The following is a 20336-nucleotide window of genomic DNA, read 5'->3' as shown; positions in this document are numbered from 1 at the left end:
GACAACTGATGTGTGTGTGTGTGCGTGTGTGTGTGTGTTTGGGGGGGGGGGGGACTGTTGGCTTCTCACTTGTGCCTGTGAGGGGCGTCGCTCTTCAGGGGCTGCATCTTCAGCGGGAGCGGCGACGGACACCGTCCCGTTGGGCTCGGTGATCAAGAGGGTGCGGCGCTCCTTACCCGTTTTGGGCTCACACTTGGTCACCCGGAACCTTAGAGAGTGGAAAAGGAAGGAGGGGAGAGAGAGAGAGAGAGAGAGAGAGAGAGAGAGAGAGAGAGAGAAACATAGAGAGATAGATGAACAAGGTATAGTGAGACAAGGAAAAAAAGAACCCATACAGAGAAAAAAGGGATAGAGTGAAGTGAGAAAGATCAAGATGGAATGGAGGGAGAGCGAAAGACAAACATCACTGGTTAAATTGTTGTTCGACTTTACTAATGCATGACTAACTCATCTAACATATTTCTCAAGGGAAAAAAAACTCTACAAAAAAAAATTACTTGTAATGAGTGACATATTTGGTACAATATTTGGCTTGAGTAATCAGCCCTCTAAATGGCCCTTGGTACTCTCCTGGCTAATAACATTACGCTGGCTGCACTTACAGACTACACTGATAGCAAACTAAGACCCATTACAATCATGGCAATGGTGGAACAAAAACACTCTGTAATGGCTGGTCTAATTGGGTTCAGTCATACGCTAGCCAGCGGCAATTCAGTTCGCTTCTTCATGAAAGCATGTGCAATGAACAAAGCCAAGTGATTGTTAAGCGTTATGGTTGTCTGAAGCTAAAAGAGGCATCAGAAAATGACAAGGGTCTCAGAAAAAAAGAGCTGTGCTGCTAGCTTTAAAAAACATCCTTGATGAAGATCAATCCTATAGAAGCTAAATGACACAGAACCATAGCATCTACGGAGATCAGAGCGCAAAATCAGGTACAAACAACCCCTCACAGAAGTGCACATAATCACACACACACACACACACACACACACACACACACACACACACACACACACACACACACACAGACACACAGACACACACACACACACAGAGCACGTTTTCCTAATTGAATCAGTGCATTAATAACCAGGGCAGGTCAATGCGACCTCTCAGCCATGCGGCTCCATTCTTCTGAATGGGGCAAATGAAAGAGGTGCACTTAGTATTCAGGCCCGGGCTTTTGACTGGAGTACAAACGACAGCTAAGGCATGAGCGCTCGCTCGCCACATAACACCTCCATCCAAACACACACACACACACCTAAGAGTTGAAGAGCTGGGGAGTCACCCCTTTAATATGTGGACATCCGAATGCAAGCACAAGCATTAGCTTTATATTATATTTATATCAATGATGAATCTATTTACAGACCTAATACACACACACCCACACACAAATATGTGGAATGTTAAATGGGAGTGCCACACACAAAGTAACATGTATTCATGTGCAGACACACACACAAGCAAATGGGGCTTTGTCAATTCTCAGCAGAACAAAGAAGACGGACATCTCCTCGCTCACCCACTCATTCACACCGGCTCTGGCCTACATACGAAAAGGAATGGCCACTTTAAAAAAAAGTTATCAATTCACAATGACATGACACACACACACACAGCGCGCCCACGCGCATACACACACACACACACACTGTGCGCACAGACACAAACATGCATGTGCACACAAACAAACACGCACACACAAACATGCACGCACACCACAAATACATGGGAAGTTACAGATTGCCAATGTTTTCACATTTTCTCACACATACGCATTCTTACACTCTGGTTGAATAAACAAACAGTGAACAATCTCACACAAACACACACTCTCGACCACTCAAACACACACTCACTCACTCACCGGCCTACAGCGAGCACGGTCACCTCCCGCCGGTCAATCGGTTTCCTCGCGGAGTTTCGGCGTATCAGTGGCCACTTCTTCTGGCTGCAGCGGTTGCAGATGTTCTTCTGGGTCACCGCGCCACCAATGGTGTGCAGGTGGTTGCACGTGTGCTTGGTCGCCACGGCAGCGGGCGCCCCCGGAAACCTTGGTGACCCCGGTGACACTGGGGTCCCTGGCGTTGTGGGGGTCATAGGAGAGGTGGGGGTGACAGGGCTGTGAAACAACACACATACACACACACACACACACAAAAATAGAAACTGGTGAGGATGATGGTTTATGGAAATAGCACTGGCGTGTAACATATGACCGATCACGCAGCTACAGTGGTGGCGAGCAGCAAGTGCCCATTCATCATCCGTGTGTGTGTGTGTGTGTGTGTGTGTGTGTGTGTGTGTGTGTGTGTGTGTGTGTGTGTGTGTCACAGCATTCCGATAAACCATAAAACACACCTTTCCAAACGCCACTAAATCCCACACAGCTCAGCTTCACTCACAGAATTACACACAACCCCACAAGCAAACACACACACACACACACACACACAAACACACGTGTACACACACACACACACACTCATGGCTATCCTGGGTGGGCGCCTGGGTGGGTAAAGGATGAATGTCCTGGGATGTGGGGTTAGAGACTTAAACAAATGTACGAGTGAGTGAGTGAGTGAGTGAGTGAGTGAGTGAGTGAGTGAGTGAGTGAGTGAGAAAGAAAGAAAGAATAAAAGAAAGAAAAAAAAAGAGAGAGGGATACAGAGAGAGAAAATGAAGAGTCACGCCCCAGTCCCAGCCTGGTCCATCTACTCATCTCTCTCTCTCTCTCTCTCTCTCTCTCTCTCGCACGCACGCACGCACGCACGCACGCACGCACATAAATCCCGGCCGCCCCCTGCAGTGCTGTGGGCTGGGGGTGTGTGTGGGGCTCTAAGTGTTCCGCTGGCAGGCGGCCGAGCGGCGGGCAGCCGTCTAGGAAATGAGAGTGGAGGCTCCCGCCAGCACACACCAGCCATCCCCGCCAATACTCTCTCTCTCTCTCTCTCTCATCCAATGTGTCCATTCATCCTTCCATCTCACCCCCCCCCCCTCTTCCTTGTCCTCTTGTGTCGCCTCTGCTCCTTTTCCATTTGAGTTCTGTCTCTGCTCATCTTTCAATCTTTCATCTGTTTCTTTTCATCCATGGACATGTTAGTCTATCCTTCCATCTGCAACTTGATATTTTTCTCTGTCTTGTTTCACATCTCTCCAAATCAACCAGTCAAGTTCTTTTAGTCCATCTCTTATTAGATGGACCATTCCTGGCCAACCCTCTTCCTTCACATTTTCCCCTTTCATCCTCTTCAGCTCTCTCTCTCTCTCTCTCTGTCTCTCTCTCTCTCTCTCTCCATCTCTCTCTCTCATCCCTTTCACTCTCTTCTTTGTCACCTCGGCCACCCTCCATCTCTCTCTCTTCTTTGTCACCACCCTCAATCTCTCCTGTCGTTCTTCCGCTCCGTGCCTTGTGTCACTGGTAAAAATAACTCCACTTTGCCTCGCTCCCTCCCAGCTCCTTCCCCATTCAGAACCCAAGGTCAGCACCATTCTCTGTCTGGATGGACAGAGGGAGGGAGACAGAGAGATAGAAAGAGAGAAAGAACAAGAAAGCGAAAGAAAGGGCGGCAAACTAAGAGGAAGCATAAGAGTCCTTCACTGCCGACACACAACACCTGCTCCGTGCAAGATGAAAAATGAGAGGTTCTCACATATCATGTACTTTGCTCTTCACTCATCCTCTTTCTCTCTCTCTCTCTCTCTCTCTCTCTCTCTCTCCCTCACTCCCCTTCTTCACACCTTTTCAGCTGCTTCAGTGAGTCCAACCAGCAAGGACGACACACACACGCACACACACACACATGGGCGGCCTTGCTAGGCAGGAAGATATGATTGTACTTAATGTCAGTAAATAAATGCTCCCTTGATGCTTGACAGAGGCAGAATGCGAAAAAGAATTCAACAGCTAACTTGATTGTCCTTGGCCATTTTCTCGACTGGTGGGGCAAACTAAACCACTTACAAAAGATAAAAGTTTGAATGCATGGCTTCCATCAGACCATTTTTAGCAGTGGCCCCTGTTGCGGGGGTTACTGGGTTTCCTCAGTTAAGTTCCACTGGGCCTGCACTTCACCATCCATGGGCCTAATCTCCACTGATGAGATTTATGTTAATTAAGTCATCACTCACCCCCCACCCCACACACACACACACACACACACACACACACACACACACAGCCACACACTGCCCACCCCAAGTCTCTTTTAAAGAAGTGGAGTCTTGGGGAGAGTTTGCCAGTGTCTCTTCCTCAGTCTTCATCTCCACTTAACACATAATGTAATCTCACCGGCTCTTCTTTACACAGTTCGGCACAGGCCAGTATTAGTCCAGTGGCCAGTGTATGCATTTCATAGAAAACACTGCCACCTGGTGGGCCTATATGTCATTACAACTAGTCTTTCAACAGCCATGCAATGCAGGAGTTTGGCATAAGAACCTTTAATGTGGTTATTATAAGGTGTTTCTAATCCTTTTTTTGTGTGGTTAGGATTTCTGGTGTCCCCTTGTACTGCTCAGGTCATTGCTATGCTAGCTGCACTGATGGTCCACCTTACTGTGTGAAGAGAAAATTGGACCCACAGATTATTACTCTTTTTATGATTCACTGAGTTTAAAAGGAAGGGTGCTACGTCAAAGCCACATGCAGTTCATGAAAACGTCTGATCAGAGCACCCTATTCTCCAGCACCCAACAAACCAATTTCTGCAGTCATTCAACAATCTGCTTTGAAGACAGCCCAGACAAAAAAAGGATCGCACAAGTCAGCCAGCCACACCAGGTCTGACATGACATGACAATGTGTGCTGGTGAAAAGCACATCCTGTTAAACCCGTTTGGCCCAGGATCAAAAGGCCCACTGACAGATGTCTGGATTATGTCTGTCTGGTTCCTAGTCCACTGTCTACGGCCAATGGGCCTGTTTTTGTGTGCGGCTCGCTTCTACTGTGTGTGTGTGTGTGTGTGTCTGTCTGTATATAAGTATATATATAGTATATACTTTTTTGATCCAGTGAGGGAAATTTGATCTCTGCATTTATCCCAATCCGTGAATTAGTTAAACACACTCAGCAAACAGTGAGGTGAAGCACACACTAATCCCGACGCAGTGAGCTGCCTGCTACAACAGCGGCGCTCAGGGAGCAGTGAGGGGTTAGGTGCCTTGCTCAAGGTCACTTCGGCCGCTTCCTACTGGTCGGGGTTCGAACCGGCAACCCTCCAGTTACAAGTCCGAAGCGCTAACCAGTAGGCCACGGCTGCCTGCCTGCCTGCCTGCCTGCGTGCGACCGTGCTCTTACCCTTCAGAGTCGATGCTGTTGTCATTGATCATGGCTTTCAAGGCATCTGTGTTTGCTGAAAAAAAGGGAAAAGAGGAGGTAAGAAAACGTCTAAAAATACAACACTAAACACCCTTAATACCCAGCACGACAATAATTAGTGTGCCAGTGAGTCAGATCGAGATATAAAAGAAAAAACGAGAAAGATTAACACATGGTGCTGATATTAGCAGAAAAACAGACAGTCAGACAGTCCCTAGCCTGAGCTTTTCACATTTACCATGGCTTTCAAGGTATCTGTGTTGTGTGTATGTGAGCATGTGTGTGTATGTGTGAGTGAGTGAGAAAGAAAAAAAAGAGAGAGAGAGAGAGAGAGAGAGAGAGAGAGAGAGAGAGAGAACAAGAAAGAGAGAGGGAGCAAAAGAGAGAGGGAGAGAGAACAAGAAAGAGAAAGAGAGCAAAAGAGACAAAAAGAGAGAGTGAAAGAAAGAAAAAGAGCGAGAGAGCGAGCGAGAGAGAGAGAGAGAGAGAGAGAGCGAGAGCTGAAATTAGCAGAAAATCACGCTTGAGCAGCCCCCTCGGATAGGGGGGCATTTATTGGGTGATGGGCAGAGCTGATAACACGCAGGGATAATTAAACGCCACACAATCACTAGAGCCACTGCACAGCCCAGCCCAGCCCTGCACTGCACAGCACAGCACAGCACAGCACAGCACAGCACAGCACAGCACAGCACAGCACAGCACAGCACAGCACAGCACAGCACAGCACAGCACAGCACAGCACAGCACAGCACAGCACAGCACAGCACAGCACAGCACAGCACAGCACAGCACAGCACAGCACAGCACAGCACAGCACAGCACAGCACAGCACAGCACAGCACAGCACAGCACAGCACAGCACAGCACAGCACAGCACAGCACAGCACAGCACAGCACAGCACAGCACAGCACAGCACAGCACAGCACAGCACAGCACAGCACAGCACAGCACAGCACAGCACAGCACAGCACAGCACAGCACAGCACAGCACAGCACAGCACAGCACAGCACAGCACAGCACAGCACAGCACAGCACAGCACAGCACAGCACAGCACAGCACTGCACAGCACAGCACTGCACTGCACTGCACTGCACTGCACTGCACAGCACAGCACAGCACAGCACAGCACAGCACAGCACAGCACAGCACAGCACAGCACAGCACTGCACTGCACTGCACTGCACTGCACTGCACTGCACAGCACAGCACAGCACAGCCCAGCACTGCACAGCACAGCACAGCACAGCACAGCACAGCACAGCACTGCACTGCACAGCACAGCACAGCCGCGGGCTGCACTGGGGAATCAGAACTGCACGACACGAGCAGAGCAGATCAGAGAGAGAGAAACAGCCGTCATGGCAGACGCTAACAGACCGGGACCACTGACCTGGATCAGAGGTGAATTGTATTCTTCAAAAGTTGGTGTGGTGTGTAACTTGGTGAGATGGAAAATTATTGTATTTGTATATATGTGTGTGTGTGTGTGTGTGTGTGTATGTGTGTGTGTGAGACAGTACCACAGCACAAAAGTATCTCTCTCTCACATAGTGAGAAACGGGCAGAGAGAAAGTAAATGTGTGAGTGAATTTGCATGTGAAATGTACCAAAGTATTACAGTGTTCGAGGAAAAGTCGAAAACTAACAATGCGTGTGTGTGCGCGTGTGTGTGCGTATGTGGGACGAGTGAGCGAGAAATAATGAACATTGTAAAAAGAGTTGTGCTTTGCATGAGGGCTGCTCTGCTCTGCTTTGCTTTGCGTCGGTGTTCCACGGCTGACTGGCTCTCTGAGCGATGAGGAGTGGCTGCTCCCACACAGAGGGCCCCACCGGGACTCCACACGTTCAGCACTGCGGCTCTTAAGCAAGACTTCCACTATGCCTAAACCATAGCCACACACACACACAGACACACACACAGACACACACACACACACACACACACACACACACGACTTCACTTATCATAATTGCCAGTGTTTGCCACAGTCATTCAGTAGCACAGAGGCAGAGAGAAACACATTTGTCATAGAGAAAATTGCCCTTATTAGGCTATATTGTGGTGCTAACACCAAACTGAACGCCAGCTTTATAACTTTATCTGTGAATTCATCTGTTCTTATCCTAAAAGAAACACACACACACACAGAAACACACACCCCTAATGTTTGCCACTGAGCATGGTGATTTCATTATCACGTGTGGCTGCCAAGCCAATGAAACTCATGTCATGACCAGGGTAATCTTTCCATCTTTCACTTTATTATTTTTCAAAACTACAACACTGCCATCTAGAGGCAGTGCTATGCCTTGCAGCAGGACGGACCACTTTTTAGTGCTTCGATACTCGGCCCACCATGGATGGACACATTCTTGTCAGCCGATGTGCTGCACACCACTTCATTACCAACTAACTGTTGGTCCTTCTCATTTGCACCTGACCGTGTCGGCCCTTACAGTTGACCATGGCTGTGGAGTGGCTATCAAGCGTGGCACACAATTCTGACGCGCTGAATCGAGCCTCTCTGCACAGTGCCACTTTAGATGTCCCAGGGCTCTTGAGCGCTGCCAGTGCCTGTCTATGGAGATTGCATGGTGTGGTGCCCGAGTCTAAATACCTGGCAGTGATGGGTAGGCGTGAAGGAGGAGAATTTGGTTTACAGAGGGGTGTCAAAATTCATCTGATGTGGACTGATGTGGTAGTGTGTGCTTCTGTTTGTGTGAGAGAGAGAGAGAGAGAGAGATAGACGGAGAGTCTATGTGTGGGAGAGGGTATGTTTTGTTGAATGTGAATGTGTGAGAGGCTAGTAGTGAGAGAGTGAGAAAGAAAGAGCGAGAGAACAGAGTGAGAGTGAATATTTGCATGTTTGTTTGTGTGGACCCATGTGTGTGATGTGCAATGCTCCTGTATGGGAACCACTGGGGGCAAGATTGGGGGTCTAATTTGAAATTTAATTTGAATAAATAAATAATGCACTGTTCAAAGAAATAAGGAAACACTTTTTCATAGGAGTACAGCATCAAGTCAATCAAACTGTGGAATACTGATCTGGCCAGTTGCGTAACACAGGTGGTTGTGAATCTGTTTCACCTACTTTGGTGTCAGCGGAATTACCAACAGGTTCACTAGAGGGGCAACAATGCTGACCCCAAAAAACAGGAATGGTTTTACATGTGGTGGCAACTGATTGTTTTTCCATCTTTATCCTTCTTGACTGATTTTTCACTATTTTCGCATTTGGCTAGGGTCAGTGTCACTACTGGTAGCCTAAGCCTGTAACCTGGAGCCTACAAAGGTTGCACAGGTAGTCCAACTCCAGAGTGGTACATCAATATATTCCATTACCAGAATTATTGCTGTGTCTAGCGCTGTCTCAAGAGCATGGAGGAGATTCCAGGAGACAGGCAGTTGCTCTAGGAGAGCAGGGCAGAGTGGTAGAAGGTCCTTAACCCAGCAGCAGGACCAGTATCTGCTCCTTTGTGCAAGGAGGAAAAATAGGAGCCCTGCCAGAGCCCTACAAAATGGCCTCCAGCAGGCCGCTGGTCTGAATGTTTCTGACATTGTGATCAGAGACAGACTTCATGAGGGTAGCCTGAGGGCCCGATGGCCTCTAGAGGGACCTATGCTCACTGCCCAGCACTGTGGAACTCAATACCCAGAATACAAAATTGGCAGGTCTGTCATTGGCGCCCTGTGCTTTTCACAGATGAGAGCAGGTTCATGCTGAGCACATGTGACAGACACGAAAGGGTTGTGAGATGTCGTGGAGAACGTTATGCTGCCTGCAACATCATTCAGCATGACCGGTTTGGTGGTGGGTCAGTGATGGTCTGGAGAGGCATATCCTTGGAGGGACGCACAAAACTCTACGGGCAATACAACGGCACCCTCTTAGGTATCGTTATGACTTCCTCAGACCCATTGTATGACCCTGTACTGGTGCAGTGGGCCCTGGGTTCCTCCTGGGGCACAATAATGGCCTGGCCACATGTGGTGAGAGTGTGTAGGCAAGTCCTGGAGGATGAAAGAATTGATGGTCTCTCACACTCGCCTGACTTAAATCCAATAAAACACCTCTAGGACATTATATTTTGGTCCACTCAACACCGCCAGGTTACACCAGAGACTGTCAAGGAGTTCAGTGATGGCCGTGTCCACATCTGGGAGCAGATCTCCCAGGACACCATCAGCCGTCTCATTAGGAGCATGCTCCGACATTGTCAAGCATGTGGGGGCCGTACGAACTACTTGAGTACCATTTTGAGTTGCTGCAATAACATTTAGGCAAAAAGGACTAGCCTGTTGCATATTTTTTTCACTTTGAATTACGGGGGGGGGGGGGGTCTTTGAATTCAGCCCTCTGTAGGTTGATAATTTTTATTTCCAAAAAACGATGTGGCATCCTTTCATTCCTAACACATTAACCAGTCCATATTAGTATAGAATAGATATCCAGCATGATGTTTTACCCCCATTGAGATCTGATGTGTTTTCAAAGTGTTCCTTTACTTTTGTTTGAGCAGTGTATAATATAAATAATAATAAAATGATTAATGAGAATACTACTAATACTCTTCACATGGCTGTGAAACTACTATTGTCTCAAATTTAATTACCCAAAATATCCAGATGACAAACATCTGTAGTCATCTTTTCTGGCTCATTTGTCCAACTCATTGTTTGTTTTTATTGGTCATTTCCTGTACAGGCTGCAACTCTCAAATTCTTGTTTAGTTTAAACAGCAGACAGGGAGTTGGACACAGAGCTGCAGCAGATCTGTGGTATTTGACATTTACACAGGTCTTAGAGATGGAGATGGAGTAGAACATTTTGGATGAAAAGCAGGAGTGTAAAAGTGTGTGTGAGAGAGCCAGACGACACAGAAAAGTGTCTCCAGCTCCAGAATTCAACACTGAATTCAGTTCAAACTACTTCTCTCCAATAAATCCTAAGAGTTTCTTCTTGGTACACGAGTACATGGACATCTGACCATTACACCTCCAGGAACTTGTATGACATACCATTCTAGATCTATAGGCAGATGATAGCTATAACAGCTTCCACTTTTCTGGAAAGGGTTTCCACAAGATTGTGGGATTTTTTGCCCATTCGTTCAGAAGAGCATAACGAGGTCCGGCACTGATGTTGGTCGAGAAGGCCTGGCTCACAATTTCCGTTCTCATCCCAAAGATGTTCCTTGGGGTTGAGGTCAGGGCTCTGTGTGGGCCAGCTCTTCCACATCGAACTCTCCAAATTATGTCTTCATGGACCTTGCTGCGTGCACCCTATGACAATACCACGCTTGTGTTTACTGAGCTTTTCAGAACGACCCACTCTTTCACAAATGTTTGTGAATGCAGAATGCATGACTAGGTGTTTGATTTTATAAGTCAATGGCAATGGGTCTGAATGAAACACATGATTTCGGTGATTAAGTGGTTTTAGGTGTCCCAATATGTGTCAATATGGTGCGTGCTCTTTTCCAAAAATACGAGTAGCTTTGAGTTCTTCCTTCATCCAAACAACTTTATAAAGACAGACAAACAGACTGAAAACGGATCGGAAGGAACGGAAAAGTTTCCGTAACAAGCACACCAGTTGAGTGGATGGACCTTTGAACTTCTGCACTGTGCTAGGTGCTACTGTAAGTGGCACTATCCTTGCTGTGGACTCTTGCCCAATGGCCGCACAAGAACAATTGCTATAGTAACACACTCACACTGCGTATTAGTGTGAGTCACACTCAACGAGACAGTCACGTGTTTCCTGAATCTGGAGTGTGAATGTGACGGTTTTCTGACACACCATACCAGACACACACTGGAACACACACGTACATGTGTGCAGTGTGCAAACAGACACACACTCACACACTTCCTGTCTATGATTATGACTCTTTGCCTGTGCTTTTGTCAGTATTTGGAGAATTTCTTCTCATGTGTTGAATCACATTCTCTCTCACATACACACTTTTCCTTGATTAAAGGTAGCCTTGAATCCCTACTCAAACTACCACAGAGACTAGAGGCATGCCACCCTACACTGAATAACAGAGTGTCTCAGTGGAATTAATTGCTTTAGCCTTCACCATCTCTGCAGTGGTCAGTGTTTAGCACTCACCCACAGACTGGAGTGGCCGGCCTATTTTAGGCACAACGGCGACACTCATTCACGGAACACAGCGCTCCTTCATTCACACGCTACCTTCATTTTTCATGATGTAGTGGACGATCTGGCCCACAGTGTCCGTGTTGCCCTCGCTGTAGGTGTCATTCAGATCTGAGGAGAGAGACAGAGATGGCCGGGGAGAGAGAGAGAGAGAGAAAGAGAGAGAGAGAGAAAAAAAACAACAGAGAATGTTGTCATTTCAAAAACACCAATGATAATCATAGACTTAGACAATAATAAATTATAGACTAAAAAATACAGCTCTGGAAAAAATGGCAAAACTGCAAATTTTTCTGATGTCCTCCTATGATTGCTGATTGACATTCAAATGAGTTGACGGTCATATTCAAATTTGCAGTGGTATCTTGATTTTGAATATGACTGTCAACACATTTGAATGTACTTAGCAACCGTAGGATGACATCAGAAAAATGTGCAGCGGTCTCTTTATCTTTTCCAGAGCTGAATATTCCTGTACACATATATTATCCAATCGAGGACACCAATTTGTCTGAAAAACTAACATCCTACTCATTTTTCATTTCAACACCCGTTGCTTTCAGGAAAAAAAGCTTGGTGAATGCATGATCAATGTGTGAGGCATAATGAGTGATTCCAATAATAGCAATCTGTCACAATAATCCAGCTCTTGCTCTCCTGTTCGTCAATGACATTTCAGAATGAATAGCATCTGGGACTGGCAGCTGACCTGGCACTGCTCAGACAGATTCTGTTTGCGGTTATTTGGTTCGGTCCATTAGAGGAGAGCGTGTTTAGTAAATCCCATTGTGTTTTGGATCAAAACCACACTGACGTTTGACACAACAGCGTTTCGTTTGGCCTGAGTTATTTGCAACGATGGCTGTGAGTGGAGCAAACATACATGCTAACAAACATCACTTGTTTTTTTGTTTCTTTTAGTGTTAGAGGGGTGTGTGTGTGTGTGTGTGTGCCAACATAACCCCTAATACTGTATGTTTGTCTATCTGTTCCTTGTCACTAATCCTTCAGCTAATAAACTGTTTGCTTGTCAGAGTTTAACTATGAGGATGCTGAAAGTGAAACAACACAAAGGCAAAGGACACCACATCCTGTGTGGCTCGTGGCCAGGTTTTCCTGATCTGTGATCATTTTTGCCCTTTTGATGGTTGAAGTAAGGGTCAAACTAAACTAGACTGCATTTCCAGCGGGAACTGCGAAAGTGTGCTTGCCCTGGTCCGGTCACCAACGTGAGCAGACAGTGGCATACGCTATGCTGAACCTGGCTTGATCCAGGCATTGTAACAGTGCCTTTCAGTGTTGGAGCAGTGGCAATATCTCAAAAGCTCTAGGAGAGGGCTATTCAACTATTAGCTTGCGGGTTGAATGCGGTTCGTTGGATTTTACCTGTGGCCTGCCTTCGAATTTAGCTTCTATGACTGAGATCAAATCAAATCAATAAAATGACAGCAGTGATTGGCTGCAAAAATAAATAATGTCACGCGTCTTCCGCCTCTCAAACTGGGCTATCAGGTAACCTACAGAGGAATTGAAATTATGAAATATGACCAAGGCATTAAAAAGCTGCTTGTTTGTCAGGATACTTTTTCACTGATTTATTTTAAAAAATATGAGCTATGAGCATCAATGTTATATATTCCATCCCACAAATTATGTTTTACTGGTTTATTTGACAAATAATCTATATGGATTTGCTCTATAAAGACCTTATGTCTGTTTCGGATTGTTTTGTGAGCCTGGGGTTGTTTTGAGAGCCTATTGATGTAGCCTATCTCAGATGTATCTCAAAATAAAGGAATACTTCATATTACTCTAAACCATTGGTTCCCAAAGTCTGGGTCGCGACCCACAGGTGGGTCGTAGGAGATTTTATTTGGGTCGCCAGCATAGCCTTGTGACAATTTATGTTGTGTAATACCCCTATCTTATACCTTATATAGCTTAGGAAAGCTAACAGCTTTCTGTTAGGATCTAGTTTGTTAACTACCACAGTCATGAGTTGGGTCGCGGCCAAAGGCAGTGGCGTAACTACCCAATGGGGGGCCCAGGTGCGAGAGAACTGTGCGGGCCCTTACCGACATACTTAGGCCCAGGATGAATTAGCTCTGATACATGCAATACACATTAAGGGTGACGACTTCAATTGTTTAAAGGGCCTGAGGCACCGAAGTAGTTTAGTAGTTACATATTACAATATCATATAAAAAACACACGACTACATAGGATGCATTACATGTGAAAACATTAAAAATAATTTTAATAACAGCCTGCAGGCCATGGTAATCTAATATTACTGCATTAACATCAACTCGCATGGAATTATGGGAACAGTCAATGCGCTTCTTCAACCCTCTGCTGAAACTGCAAGCGTTGCTTGCTTATAAACTCGCACTGCGCAGAAACCAAACTTAATGTAGCCTAACTTATTTAACCGCGCAGAAACCAAATAAAATCATTCATATGATATGCATACAATCCCCAATATGCGTGAATTAGGCCATTAGAAGAAGGCCATCTTACGAGCCTTTCGTTGTGCAAAATCGTTAACGATGTTCCCAATATTTAATGCTCTGGCTCTCGTATTTTCAATGGACAGGATAGCTAACCCACTGAGCCTCTCCTGCCCCATGCTGCTCCTTAGGTAGGTCTTAATAAGTTTGAGTTTGGAAAAAGATCGCTCAGCTGTTGCCACAGTCACAGGCAATGTCAGAAACAACATGAGAGCAGTACACACTTCCCCGAATGTGGATGTTACACTGTCATAATCTACCACCAGCATTTTGGCAAGTTGAAAAATAGATGACTTCTGTGAAATCTCTGCTTTAAAGCAAGACCTGAATGAGAGGAGTTGTGTTGGGAATGTCGGTGCAATGTCCCTGCTATAATGGTCTGACAAACGTCTTGCCTTTTCAAGCAGTTCATCACCTGCGAGTTGAAGGGTCATAGGACGTAAAGACTCAAACACATGACAAGTTTCCCGCATACTTGCAAATCTTTGGGAGAGCTGACTGATTGTGATGTCCAGAGTTGCATTAAATACCTGCACTTTGAAGTATCTCTCTGCATCGGTTAAGCGCTCATCTTCCGATAGTTCGTCAAAGTGACGCTTCACTCTCCGTGCTCTAACATTTTCAAATGTACTCTGAACCCCCCATTTATTTGCGAGCGTCTGCGCTGTAGCCTTGGCCTGGTCAAAGGCACGCCGGTAGTCAGAAAGGACCTGTATAGAATTTTCCATCAATTACATTGCGGGGGTAGCGACGGGCCCCGTGAGGTCACGGGCCCTGGTGCGACTGCACTTGCTGCACCTACTATAGTTACGCCACTGGCCAAAGGCCAGTTCTATCTCTGCCGTTGTCAAGCGGGCATATCGTAGAATTCCGATTAACCTTATCTTATTTGAAACACATCTATTTTACTTAGCCCACTTCCATACAGTGGGTCCCATTAAGAAGTGGCCACTTCATTCGCGCTTACCGTGATAAACACAGCAACATTGTTAAATTAATCTGTCACCATATGCCTATGCCTACGTTTGCAAAGAAAACATTTTAATTTGATTCACAATAACGTTACATTTAATGTACATGTTGACAACGAGTAGGCTAGTTTTGGTTGTTGGTGGTGTCAGGGCTCCAGACTAACTTTTTGCACTGGTTGCACTGGTGCGCCTAACTTTTTTTCTTAGGTGCACCAGCACAAAAGTTAGGTGCACCCAAATTTTCAACCACATCGCATTTAACACCGCAGCAGGTTCACTTTTTTTCCTTAATTACTGTCCTATATAGGTTGTCCTATGACTTATGATTTACAATTCTACAAGAAAAGTAACTTAATGAAGTGTTGGTGCTTTAAGTGCTTCACTGAGCTGAAATTTAAACTTAAAACATCTCAAGATGAATTAAATAAAAATAACAGTGAGTAAATTAACAGTGCACGTCTTTTAAGGGCTTCAAACTGCACATCTCATGGCTCAATGTCTTACTATCCTTCATGATCTTTAGGCCTTGGCTAAACCAGCTCGCCATATAGCATCTTTCATAGAAATGTATTTGAGCACAATTTAAAGAGATGTTCCAAGTAGCCTGGGGGATTTTTATGTGATTTTGCAATGATGATTGCAATAATCATTTGACAGCCCCACAATGCAATTTACTTTTTAATTTTAGTATTTTTAAATTTTCAATAAGAACATCACTATGGTTAATGCAGTAACGAAATGGTAGGCCTATTATTATTAACCTGACTCCGCCAGATGGATTTGCTCCGCATATCCATCTGGGAACTTTTCATTGAAGAACTTTTGGGAAGGGGCGGACATACTGGTTAGCTGATTGGATAAACCATCTGTCTATCACCACCTTTGTTGGTTATCGATGGGCCAAATCAACCAATTAGATGAACAAAGTATTCTTCTAATGCCGTTTAACATACAATTAAGTTAGGTAACGTGACAAACGTTAAGATGTTTTAACTTACCATTTATGAACCAAATCAACGACAATTCCCATCAAGTTTTCACGGTAGGCCCTACACTTCTGAAGATAGTATATTCCTCCATTATGAACTGGAATCTGGTAAATAATTATTTCGGACTGAACTTGGTGAAGGGAAGTTTTACTAGGCCTATCATAGGCAACGATAAACTTGATCATCATCTCGGGCTCGTCTGATCGGTTTGCTGCTGCCAGCCGCCGAAAGGCAGTGGGGAGAGGGGAAATTTATCTTGACCTATGTGACCACACTGTAATGCAACTACATCCACTCTGTTTATCTGACGGGTCTCTGACCTCTCTCTATCTGCAGCACACGCATTTTCAAATTTACACACAGGCACTGGGCCACAGCCAATCAGAGGGGAGGTCCCGCCCTTCACTATCTGTGATTTGTTTAAACCACAAAATTGGCCAAATATGTGTCTGTTATTGAACCAAAGGTAGAGTTTCAATTCGGACACTTTTTCCTCTCTCGAATAGCTGGTTGCACCGGTGCGACCTCCGATTTTTTTTAGTCGCACTTTTGAAAAATTAGGTCGCATATGCGACCAAATTGGTCGCACTCTGGAGCCCTGGGTGGTGTTATTGCATCCCTTAGTTATGCCTACAATGCAAAATTGTTCTCTCGCGATTGGAAGCTCTTGTAGACCATAGTAGACGCATTTCAAAACATCGCGTTAGGAGTCCTCGCGACTTCTTTTAAGCGGTCACAGACTTAGGTGCTACTTTTAGGGCTAAAGTGCTTTGTGAATTACTGTTAGCAAATAGCAGTCCTAAAGTTACAAGTGATGAAGTTACGAGTGCAAGCATCTCATATCAAATGACCATGGCATTACGCTAAACAACAATTAGCAACATACATCTCTTCCCTATAGCTAGCCACACAAGAAATTAATGATACTAAATCTCTGCTTAGCATGCTTCTCCGCTTAGAATTCTAATAACAGAAGGGGCACATTTATGTTGACCACTACAACATGACTCATTATGTCTGTAACTCTATAAAACACTTACTTTCATAAAGGACGCACACCATCCAGCACATACACATGGAAACCAATATTTTGGGCACTTGTTTGGCCACAAACTCGTCACTCTGAAACTGGACTGTAGGCTGCCATAGACAGTAAAGGGTTGCTAGGGGCAACATCAAATAAACAAAATGAGAGTCTTTCAGTATTAAATGCGTACGTGTGATTACGAATGGATGTGTGTGGTTTGCAATTAGAATAAACAAGAAATAACATTTCCAATAATTTCCTATTATAAATTACATAATATTTGCACCTTCCTTACTTGTGAAGCTCACATAATTCTAATGATGTCACCAGGCTTGGAATTTCACCATTCTGGGGGCAAGGCCACTTGGCCTTCAGTTGGGCATATTTGGTGGGGGGCACAAAGGCCACATGTCAGGGCACCAAGGCCAAAGTTAACTATACAGTAGTAGGCTATAAAAATGATCAAAGTTGTATTTAGCCTATTCACTGCAGTAGACCTGCATCACTGTATGAAACATTATAAAAACATGAAACATGACATATTACATAGAACTGTAAATCATCTGACCATCTAATATTTACAAATATCTAGGCTATATATAACATTTATTTTATATTTGGCCTGTTATGAAATCATGTATTGAACAATTTAAGCACAGCTCAGCTTTAAGAAACTCAAATAGCCTAGATGCATGCTTAGCATTTTGTGATCATTAGGCTACTTTCACAAACTCTTAGTCAGCTGTCCTCTGATTTACCAATATCTAGGTGATATTTGTAACATTTATTTTGTATTTGGCCCGTTATGAAATCATGTGGAACAATTTAAACACATTTTAAAACGTAAAGCCCAAATTTGGAGACATCCATGTATGTCGAACTTTACTGTAAATTCAAAACTGGATTACTCTGGAACGGCTAACCGTACAGAGGACTGCTTTACACCTTTGTGTTCGGTAAGGTCTCCTATTTATTCTGATATAAGGTTTGTCATGTGTTAAAAGAAGGGTTCGTATAGTATTCCACCGAGATGAATGGGTAGGGAGATCATGGGACGCAAAGCCTTCAGTAGAATGTATGATTAAATTGAATTATATTAGGCCTATTTACTTTTCTCGCTAACCGTTCAACACAACAATTACCGGCTAACATTGTTTACAAGCTGAGAAAAAGCTCTTTCATGTGATACTTGTGAAGTCTGTGTGATGAATAGGCTACTTTGCGAGTAGTTCAACTGAGAATGGGTGAATTTGGACGCACTTTCTTTCTTGCGCTGTCACTTTCTCCACTGCGTAAAAGACTAAATTAATTTGCGCTGTGAATGCTAAGATTATTTTGACAGGCCACAGGCTAAATAAAAATCGCTATTAGTAGGACGCAAAGCAGAATATTGAAAGAAGGGGGCACCAAGGCCACCGTGGCCTGTCAAAAGGGCCGCCGTGAAATTCCTACCCTGGATGTCACCGTATGTATGTGAAATGTAATACAACGTTGCCACCTAGCGTTCAGATGTATTTAACATTAACGTGACATTTCCTGCTTGTGTTGTCAACTCCATGCTTTGAGGAAAACAATCTTTTTATCATAGTTTCCTCTTCAGTGAGCGATTACCAGGTCGTTTTTGTAACAGAGATGGCTGTTTATTGTCCCTAGGTTTACAGAAACACCCATTCATATTAATGCGTAGCCTATGGAGTGCTGCCGACCACTGTTCATTACGGCCCAGAATGCCTTGCATGTCTTTACAACAAAACAGCACAGTAAAACCTAAATGCCCATAAACATATGCATTTGCATACTTGTAACATTTTTAATAATACTCTCCCATCATGATATTTAACAATAATGAAAATTTTAATTTGAATACCGTCAATGTGAAAACAACTCTATTATGTAAGCTATAGCTACTGTTCTCCTTGCTGTTTCAGTTCGTAAGTCCATACTATCCCATGGCAGAGCAAGGATTTCATGATTGGGCAAGGTTGCCCGGAGACATTGTGGCTGCCCAGAGACATTGAGCATACTTGGAAGGCATTGTGATAGAAGGTGAATGGTGCAAAGGTGAATGGTGAGAGTTACCAAATACCTGTGGGTGGTTTGCCAAATGATGGAAACTTTTGGAATATTTCTTTTTTTTTAGCTTATGCACCCTCACACTGGAGTCCCCAGTTCATATACAAAATTTGGTATCGATATGTGACAGTGTTCCTGAGATATGGACGACTTCCTGTTTCGGAGCTACGCCGCCGAGCAAAATGAATATGAAGTAGCATAGCTTTTTAGTTTACATATGCTTCGATTGTTTGGGCCCAATTGTTCAAAAAAACGTGATTGGATTTCGGTTATCGGATTTCAGTTACCGGATTTCGGTTATCGGATTTCAAATCTTGAAAATGGGTTGTTCAAAGGGAAACAAGGATCCTGAAATTGGATTAAATCACATAATCTATTCTTGGTTTTGATCTGGATAAAACCTTTGTGTTGTTCAAAACTTTTGAGTTGGATTGGAATAAATTTGATCCATAAAATTAGGATTACCCTGTGCTGTAACGTTATAGTGTGCTAACCTCCACAACCCAACAGTATTCTAACAGTATTCTATTCTAGTATGCTAACCTCCACAACCCAACTGAAGGAACTGTAGGGGGTGATGTGGGTTGAGGTAGAGTGAGTGTGTGGCGAGCAGGCAGAGTCAGAAGCGGTCAGAAGGCTCAATGGTATGGAGTGATGACACGGAGATGGCAGGTTTCGGTGCAACACAAGTGAACTTTATTTGAGTTTCAATTCATCTGTTCTTTACTTGTATGTGTGCTGCATCGAAGAGGAAACAAACAGAAAATGGAGTAATCAGTGAAATGGGGTAAATCAGTACAGATCCCAACTCACAACAATAAACTGAAATCATATGGCTATATAAGGTACAACTAAACAATACTTGACATCCCAAGTCAACCAACATCATCTAATTATCTCTCACATGCATCTCTCACATGGGACTCCAACACACCAAACCAACAAACAAAGACCTTAACTTTACACATGATGGCAGAGCTACTCTACAAACTGATAAACATCACAAAAGTCATAGTGAGGGTCATTAAAGTGATGACTTACGTTAACTCAAAGACGCACACAAAGCAGGACACACTGGAGTGCTGGGTTGAGATGAACAAAAGAGTGAACTGAGGGCGAGCAAACAATTTATCCTGGTCTGAGCCCCTGCTCCGGAGCTACAGGGTTCTCCAGCAGGTAAACTGGGCGTGGTTAGGTGGCAGAGCCAAACAATCCTGCAATTTCTCCACAGCACTTTCACCTCAAGGACTTTGTGCAGAT

General features: G+C 44.5%; 1 protein-coding gene across 2 annotated transcripts in view; it reads right to left on the bottom strand.

Moving 5' to 3' along the window:
- Positions 1-20336, bottom strand: part of LOC143127484 (RELT-like protein 1) — a 65530-nt gene that overhangs the window by 3877 nt on the left and 41317 nt on the right. Inside the window, exons 3-7 of one of the 2 annotated variants that reach the window (XM_076289016.1) lie at positions 17017-17139; positions 11543-11617; positions 5310-5364; positions 1877-2131; positions 70-208 (exon numbers count right to left, since the gene is read on the bottom strand). In XM_076289016.1, the coding sequence (XP_076145131.1) occupies positions 70-208; positions 1877-2131; positions 5310-5364; positions 11543-11617; positions 17017-17139 (647 nt within the window). The remainder of the gene's footprint in view (positions 1-69; positions 209-1876; positions 2132-5309; positions 5365-11542; positions 11618-17016; positions 17140-20336) is intronic. The other variant, XM_076289017.1, reaches the window with a different exon arrangement.

This window comes from Alosa pseudoharengus, unplaced genomic scaffold, assembly GCF_046254945.1.
Source record: "Alosa pseudoharengus isolate Yale_2024_CS ecotype anadromous, Long Island Sound unplaced genomic scaffold, YU_APseudo_1.1 YU_APseudo_1.1_scf_17, whole genome shotgun sequence".
NCBI lineage: Eukaryota > Metazoa > Chordata > Actinopteri > Clupeiformes > Clupeidae > Alosa > Alosa pseudoharengus.
This window is presented reverse-complemented; position numbering and strand designations above follow the sequence as displayed.